Consider the following 8,525-nt stretch of genomic DNA (forward strand, 5'->3'; position numbering starts at 1 on the left):
CAAATTACAAAATACGTAGTATTATTCTACTCGTTAATTGTTAGCATTAACATACGGAGTATTGCACATCATACTCTCGGGTTCAAAAGCTGAAAAGCGTATAAAACATAGAAAATACAGCAGTACCTTACACGGCTACACCCAAATTAAACAAGAGTCCTATAAAAACAACGCGTAGAAATATTTATTTCTTTATTTATACATTTCATTTTCATCGCAAAGTACGTGGTTTGTTCAGTTACAATTGAGGGGTATAAACGACATTTCAGCATTAATCACGATAATAGTCGGTGTTTTTTTTTTCTCCATCAGATAACCAGATATTCTTATCCACCCTAACTTCTCTATATTACCGCCTTTACCGGTCACCCGAACTACAAAACTTAGGGACAAAACCGGCAATTTCCCTCCCAAAATATTCTCTCTCCTCTAATCATCACCTCATTTCCCCCTTTTCCCCAAATATTCATCCGATTCATCTTTCGTCGGAACCCTAGATTTTCTCTCTCTTCAATGGAGATTTCTCCGGCAACGTCGGCATCTGCCTCGTACGATTCTCAGATCCGAAGTTCGAATTCCGAAGATGCGTCGTCTAATGAGTTGACTGATTCGAATGATGTTTCAATCGAAGAAGAAAGAGATGGTAATTCTACGGCGGCGCCGGAGAATTTTTCGGCGTCTTCTTCGCCGCCGTCTTCGGTTGCTGTGAATAAATCGTACGATGATGATGACGAAGAAGAAGATGTTTGTCGGATTTGTCGAAATCCAGGCGATGCGGATAATCCATTGAGGTATCCGTGTGCTTGTAGCGGAAGTATTAAATTTGTTCATCAGGATTGTCTTCTTCAGTGGCTTAATCATAGTAATGCTCGTCAGTGCGAGGTTTCAGCTCTTTCTTCTTCTTTTTAATTATCTCTGATTTTTTTTATAATTTCTATTTTTGTTGACTATGAATTGATAATTCGTGGAGAAATTGATCGAATTTTGTGGTGTTTGATGCTTCTTTGAGTTTAGAAATGTTGATTATCTTAGAAATTGGGGCAAGATTTAATCTTGTAATTATTGTAGAATTGTCATATATATATTAACAGTAAGAAAATTAGGATTTAGTAGGTTTTACCAATTTTTGAAGAGAAAGAGGGGAGTGGTAGTAATTGAGCATGTGCAAGTAATTTGAATTTAGTGCTTTAGAATTAGGGTTTTTCAAGAGAGGTGATCACATCGTTTTTATGTCTTTATTTTTTTTTTGTGTGAATGGTATTGTCACACTATGATGATGGTCAAGGAGTTCTGGTTTTGTAAGTTGAATTTAACGGTGAAGTTGTGGTGATTATCAATCATGCTGCTGCAATGAAGCTGACTAGTCTGTGAGGGTCTTGTACCATATATACAGTCATTTATCTTTATTGAAAGGACTTAGTCTGTTTAAGCAATTGCTATAAATAACGACTGCAAACATTATATGTTATATGTCGTCTTGTTGAGGTGAGGTCTAGGGAGATCTAGTTGTATGCAGCCTTAGCTCAAGTAGTCCAAAATTGCTCCATATTAGAGAGGTCAATTTGCTTCAGTTGTTCATGAATTTGGCTCCTGTGGTACTATATTATAAAACTATTATTTTTGTAGTAATTATCTTCTGAAAGTTAATTGTTAAAATGCATGTAGTTTTCATTCTATGATAACTAATAAAACTATCTTTTCATAGTAATTATCTTCTGAAAGTTAATTGTTAAAAATCTTAAAATGCATGTCGTGTTCATTCTATGATAGCTTATAGAACTTAAATCTGCGATATATGTTTTTTTTTCTTTCTTTTTTCGTTTATCTGATGACAATGTCTTGAATGTCTGCAGGTGTGCAAGCATGCATTTGCATTTTCTCCTGTTTATGCTGAGAACGCTCCAACTAGACTTCCTTTCCGGGAGTTTGTTCTTGGGATAGGGAAGAAGACCTGTCATGTTCTGAAATTCTTTTTACGTCTTGGTTTTGTGCTATCTGTTTGGCTTCTGATTATCCCTTTCATCACTTTCTGGATTTGGCGACTGGCTTTTGTTCGTAGTTTTTCTGAAGCCAATCGTTTATTCCTCAGTCATATGTCATTTACCGTTATTCTTACCGATTGTCTGCATGGATTTCTTCTCTCGGCAAGCATTGTGTTTATTTTTCTTGGGGCTACATCTTTGAGAGATTATTTTAGACATGTACGAGAAGCTCAAGGGCAAGATGCCGATAGAGAGGATGAAGGGGATAGGAATGGGGCCAGAGCTGTGAGAAGGCCTCTTGGACAGGTAAATAGAAATTTGCTTGCTGATGGCAATGTGGATGATGTTGGTGAAGCTGCTCAAGTAATTGCTGGAGCTAATCAATTGATCAGACGGGCAGAAAACGTTGCTGCTCAATGGGAGAGGCATGCTGCCCGGCTTGAAGTTCATGTTGATCAGATTTTTGATGGGCTGGATGATGCAGATGGTGCAGAAGATGTTCCCTTTGATGAGCTTGTGGGCATGCAGGGTCCTGTTTTCCATTTGGTTGAGAATGCTTTTACTGTGAGTATCTACTTATTTTTTGCTGAATTTTTTTACCCTAGCCCCAAATTCCCATATGCACTCAGAACTGAAATTGAAATAAATAATTTGGCATTATATAATAGGGTTAGAGGTAAACTGCTGATGTTGATACTGCTTAACCTTTTGAGCATAAAGTATTTGATTGAATTTTGTTCTGTATGGCTCTGGACATTAGACTCTTTGGGACATGTCAGCTAGGACATTTTATGAGAAAGTACTGTGAGTGAAGGACTTTCTGTTGAATTTCTTTCTGGTTCATGATATCTGTAGATGTTTAAGGATGGCTTGTATACTGTTTAAACTTAAAAAATCTCAGATACATGATGTTTGTAAGATGTGCTCATTCAAGTGTTTGTTTTATGGAGTTACACTATTTTAAATATACTACCCAAAAGTACCAGCTCAAGAATATTTATATTGTCTTTTGATATTGTAGTTTTTTTTTTTAAATAAAATACAGTTGCTATCTTGCTGTTATCTTTAGTATTAGAGCATGTTAGCATTACACCATATAGAGATAGACTGATAGAGCATAATGTTTACTTTGTTAGCTAAAACATTAAACAGTACTTAATTCTCCATGTTTTGTAACTTAACATTTATCTATTATTTGAAACCTTCAAGTTGGTTGGAAATTTGCATTGCCTTATTCTGTGTAAATAGGAGCTATATTTCAATATTTGATCTGGTTCACATGGATGAGTACACATGCACAGCTTATTTGAAGTTTAGTTCAGGGACTTATTTTGATGCGATGTAATATCAGACATTATGACTTCATGTTATTATGTAGTATTAGTGCTTAAAATTGTTGCGTGATAACACAGGCTAGTTACTTCATCTAAATGTCTCATTAACTGTATTTTTTATTTGCTATGAAATACTAGATGCTTGGCATGCTTAGGTCCAGAGGTCCAGTAGAAATAGCCTCTCTGGGCCTTCCCAAACTGACGAGGGTGCCTCTTTGGAGGCATTAAATATTGTGCTCTCTTTGTTAATTCTGGCTTCTTTGTTTTGCTTTGGCTGCAGGTTTTGGCAAGCAACATGATCTTTCTTGGAGTTGTTATATTTGCTCCTTTCTCTCTTGGACGTGTAATATTACATTATATATCATGGCTTTTCTCTTCTGCAACTTATCCAGTACTTTCCACAGTCATGCCACTTACAGAATCAGCTCTTTCCTTGGCTAATATTACCTTGAAGAATGCCTTGACAACTGTCACTAATCTGTCTTCTGAAAAATCTGAAAGCCTAATTGATAATGTGGCTGAAATTTTGAGTACAAATGCAAGTGAGCTGAATGTTTCTCCGAACAACATTAGCTCCCCTCTGACCTCAGATGTCCTGAAAGGTGTGACTGCTGGAACATCCAAGCTTTCTGATGTTACGACACTGGTTGTTGGATACATGTTTATTTTCTCCCTCATCTTTCTTTACTTTGGCATGGTTGCATTAATTAAGTATACCAAAGGTGAGCCTTTAACTATGGGAAGGTTCCATGGTATTGCTTCAGCAGCAGAGAATATTCCTTCCCTTTTACGGCAGTTCTTCGCAGGCATGAGACACTTAATGACTATGATCAAGGTTGCATTCCTTCTTGTTATTGAACTTGGAGTTTTCCCTTTGATGTGTGGCTGGTGGCTGGATATTTGCACAATCAGGATGTTTGGAAAATCGATGGCGCAAAGAGTTGAATTTTTTTCAGTCTCTCCATTGGCTAGTTCTTTGGTTCATTGGGTTGTTGGGATATTCTACATGCTGCAGATCAGCATCTTTGTCAGCCTTCTTCGAGGGGTATTCTACCCTTTCCTTGAGATGTTCTTAATGTTTCATAAAAATTTCTTTTCTTATATGTATTGATTTCCTCCTTGTTTTGATAGGTTTTGCGTAGTGGAGTCCTTTATTTCCTTCGAGATCCAGCTGATCCTAACTACAATCCATTTCGCGATCTTATTGACGATCCTGTTCACAAACATGCTCGTAGAGTTTTGCTCTCTGTAGCTGTATATGGCAGTTTGATTGTGATGCTGGTTTTCCTTCCTGTAAAGCTTGCAATGCGGATGGCGCCCTCCATATTTCCACTTGATATTTCGTACGACCACTTTCTATGCTTAATAGGCTGTTAATGTTCATCATTGTGATTTTCAGTTCGACCTGTGAATTCTCATTTGCTAATATGCTATTTACATTCTGGTATCTTTCAGAGTTGCAGATCCATTTACTGAGATACCTGCTGACATACTGTTGTTTCAAATCTGCATTCCCTTTGCCATTGAGCATTTCAAACTAAGAACAACAATTAAGTCTCTTCTTCGGTATTGGTTCACTGCTGTTGGCTGGACACTTGGTTTGACAGATTTTTTACTTCCAAAGTCTGATGAAGCTGGTAATCAAGATAATGGCAATGATGAAGCAGTTAGGCAGGACAGATTACGTGGTCTGCAGCTGGGAGGTGCACAGCAGGACCATCTAGCACTTCTTCCAGATGCTCAAAATGAGGGCCATGGATCTGAAACTTCAGATATGGAGGAATATGACGGAGAAGAACAATCTGATGCAGAGTAAGTTACTAATGACTGACCATAGTGTCAGTATGCTGTTAGAAATCACTACCCATGTTTTATATTTTTAGTTTTGTCTTTCAGCCTTGTTTTTCATTTCCTGATTGATTTTTGTCTTAATGCTTATATACATATTTGCTCGATTTCCATTCTCAAATTGGTTCTTTTAAATCTTTACAGGCGATACAGATTTGTATTCCGTATTGTTTTGCTCTTGGTAGTGGCTTGGATGACCTTACTCGTCTTCAATTCTGCATTAATTATTGTACCCGTATCTCTTGGAAGGGCTATCTTCAACTCCATCCCTCTTCTTCCTATAACGCATGGCATAAAGTGCAATGGTACTACTGTTAATTTGTTGTAATTTATAGTTTTTACTCTGATATTTTTTGAGGAAATGCTGTAAACACTTCCCTGATTATTATCTGCAGACCTGTATGCTTTCACCATTGGAAGCTATGTTATTTGGACTGCCATAGCTGGAGTCAGGTATACAATTGAGCAGGTCAAATCAAGGAGGGCAGCAGTTTTATTTGGCCAAATTTGGAAGTGGTGTGGAATTGCTCTTAAGAGTTTTGCACTTCTATCAATATGGGTAAGTTATATATTCTGTTTACCCAAATCTCTCCACCATGTAGAATATGGAAGAAGAGGAATTAAAAAAGGGTTACACTATTGTACACTTTTTTTTCCGTTTCTTTATCAACTTACCTTTTATCAGAATGATGATATATTAGTGGAATTAGGGGGTTGCTTTTATTGGGAGTTACCTGGTGGGAGCTGGAAGGTGTATTTTACCCCTTTCATCAGGGCACCTTTTATTGGAACGATTAATTAGATGCATCGATTTGCTGTTGAAAATCGGCAAGTCACAGTCGCAGCTAGTGTAATTCTATGATTGGCTGATTGCTTTCTAGCAGCGCCATGAGAAAAAGAAGGGGGTGTCTGTTAGAAATTGTAGGATCCTTAAGATATCCCTTTGCCTGTCTCACAACTAATTTCCAACATTTTTTACTTAAGACCAATGCAGAGAAGCACATATTGTGAACAACCTGAGTTTGAAAGTTTTTTTTTTTTTTATCATATTTTAAAGTAAAGACTTGATATATCTGAAAATGTTCCTGTGAGAGAGATATTGTTTGGCTGCTGGTCTATTTTAGTTTTATGCTTGTTCTTTATGACATCGTGATATATTTCCTATATTTAGTAAAACATTGTCCATATATTGTCCCTTAAATATTGACCCTTAATTGTTGTGCTGTCCAGATATTTGTAATTCCTGTCTTGATAGGACTGCTGTTCGAGCTTTTGGTGATTGTACCAATGCGAGTACCGGTAGATGAAAGCCCAGTTTTCCTCCTTTACCAAGATTGGGCCTTGGGACTGATATTTTTGAAGATATGGACACGATTGGTGAGTATCTGATCATTGTGGAATATGGATTGTAGTATGTGTTGCCTGTCTTATTTGGGTAATTTAACTGGATCTGTTCCAGAATGTACTTTCTAGATTGCTTTTTGGGCATAGAACTTATGCTTCCGTGCATTGACCCTCACTCGTTTTTCGGATGGTGCTGGATTGCTGATGTTTTGTACTTGTGTTTGGTTACTGGAAACACACTTGTATATTACTCTGACACAGATTCTGGTGGAAATACTGAAGTACTCTTTCTTCACGATGCATCTTCCATCTGCTACACGTGTTTCTTTTAACTCTGATTTGATTTTGTGTCATGGTGTCCCATAATGTGAAGTCCTAGTTAATGTTTGAAGTTGATTGCATGATTTTGACGTGCAACTCTAATTTGTTTCAAATTTATATTCCACAGGTCATGTTGGACCACATGATGCCCATGGTAGATGAGAGTTGGAGAGCTAAATTTGAGAGAGTTAGAGAAGATGGATTCTCTAGGCTGCAGGGTCTTTGGGTGCTGCGGGAGATAGTGCTACCTATAATACTAAAGCTGCTTACTGCTCTCTGCGTACCTTATGTTTTAGCTCGAGGAGTATTTCCCGTTTTTGGTTACCCCTTGATTGTCAACTCGGCCGTTTACCGGTTTGCTTGGTTGGGGTGCCTGTGCTTAAGCGTGTTATTTTTCTGTGCCAAGAGGTTCCATGTCTGGTTCACAAACTTGCACAATTCCATTCGTGATGACCGCTACCTTATCGGTCGCAGACTCCATAATTTTGGGGAAGCTGCCATAAGAAGGGCTGCTGAAGAAACAGAAGCTCTGAGTATGCAACGAAATGATGTAATTAGACAAGAAGATGTGGGTCTGAGATTAAGACGAGGCAACCAAGTTGATGCTTAGTTATAGATATGAATCTACGAGTCAATTTCCTGGCATGTAGTTCTATACCTGTTTCGGAAGAAGTCATGTGAGTTAAATGTAGATTGATTATTTAGTTTGTGCATATAACATGTAATAGTAAGAGAAGGAAGAGGAAATGTAATATTTTTTTGTCCTTTATTCCTAATAATTTTTCGTAGCTATCAGCTGACAGCGTAGAATTAAGGTTTAGTTCCTACACATTATACTGTCCTGTTTCTTGAAAGAGATAAAATCCAGTTGGATTTTAGCTTCAGATTCATTTAAGTGTTCAAAATTAACGATGGCAATGAGATTCAATAACTGGTTTTCATGAAGGTATCTTAATATTCCAACTAAACTTCAGTCATGTCGAATCAACGTGTTATACAATCGTCTCATGTCATTGAGTTTTCTTATTTCTTGGTTAGATTCTGATTTGGCTGGCTCACCATGGTAAATGTAGCGATTATGCTTATAGTTGGGACATGGGATGGAGGAAATACAAGTGAATGATTACCAGCTTTTAATCCAGTTAGCCACCATCTCCTCTCTTCACCCTTTAAAAGCCCTAGTTTTTCTTTGTTACAATTTTTTTTTTTGGAAATTAACTGGCTTTATTTTTATGTTCACATCAGCTATTCTTTCTTTTATTATTTTTGGGGTTTTACTACAAAGTACCAGTATACTTTATTTGATTTTTCAAGTTATATCTACTGTTTTTCCATATTACTTCGTACTACGTATATGGTACCCCTCAAGTAGAGTTATCAATCACGGCTAGGGTTTTCTCTCCTTTGCTTACTCTCTCTCCTTTCCTTTACCTTTGTGGTCTTAAAATTTTGAGATCCTTCATTGTTGTGGTCTCCAAAGCTCTCAAGCAAGTCTTATTCTCGCAATTTTTCTTCTAATTCATATTGTGACTTGGAGCCTCTTAGCCCACAATGTTATTGCAAGATGACTTAACTTGCTAAGTTGAAGATTAACAAAAGGAACATAAAACTAACAAGACTACTAAACGTCTAAGTTAACAAGGAAAGATCCTGTCAAAAAAAAAAAAAAAAATTAACAAGGAAAGAATGTACTTGT

At 37.1% G+C, this 8,525-nt stretch overlaps 1 protein-coding gene across 1 annotated transcript; it reads left to right on the top strand.

The window, feature by feature from the left end:
• Window positions 1-513: 513 nt before the first annotated feature.
• LOC110682437 (probable E3 ubiquitin ligase SUD1) lies at window positions 514-7,778 on the top strand. The gene is made up of 9 exons (XM_021858780.1): window positions 514-882; window positions 1,854-2,546; window positions 3,597-4,361; window positions 4,448-4,659; window positions 4,772-5,128; window positions 5,309-5,469; window positions 5,560-5,723; window positions 6,395-6,541; window positions 6,957-7,778. Exons 1-9 carry the CDS (start codon window positions 514-516, stop codon window positions 7,437-7,439), a joined length of 3,351 nt encoding a protein of 1,116 aa, XP_021714472.1. The 3' UTR covers window positions 7,440-7,778.
• Window positions 7,779-8,525: the final 747 nt, after the last annotated feature.

The sequence above is a fragment of the Chenopodium quinoa genome, unplaced genomic scaffold (genome assembly GCF_001683475.1).
Source record: "Chenopodium quinoa cultivar QQ74 unplaced genomic scaffold, ASM168347v1, whole genome shotgun sequence".
Classification (NCBI taxonomy): domain Eukaryota; kingdom Viridiplantae; phylum Streptophyta; class Magnoliopsida; order Caryophyllales; family Amaranthaceae; genus Chenopodium; species Chenopodium quinoa.

Bases quoted from the DNA above. Each gene is read 5' to 3' on its own strand.
- LOC110682437 (XM_021858780.1), top strand. From the start codon at position 514: ATGGAGATTTCTCCGGCAACGTCGGCATCTGCCTCGTACGATTCTCAG. The intron at 883-1,853 runs GTTTCAGCTCTT...GAATGTCTGCAG, and splicing joins GTAATGCTCGTCAGTGCGAG to GTGTGCAAGCATGCATTTGC. The intron at 6,542-6,956 runs GTGAGTATCTGA...TATATTCCACAG, and splicing joins TGAAGATATGGACACGATTG to GTCATGTTGGACCACATGAT.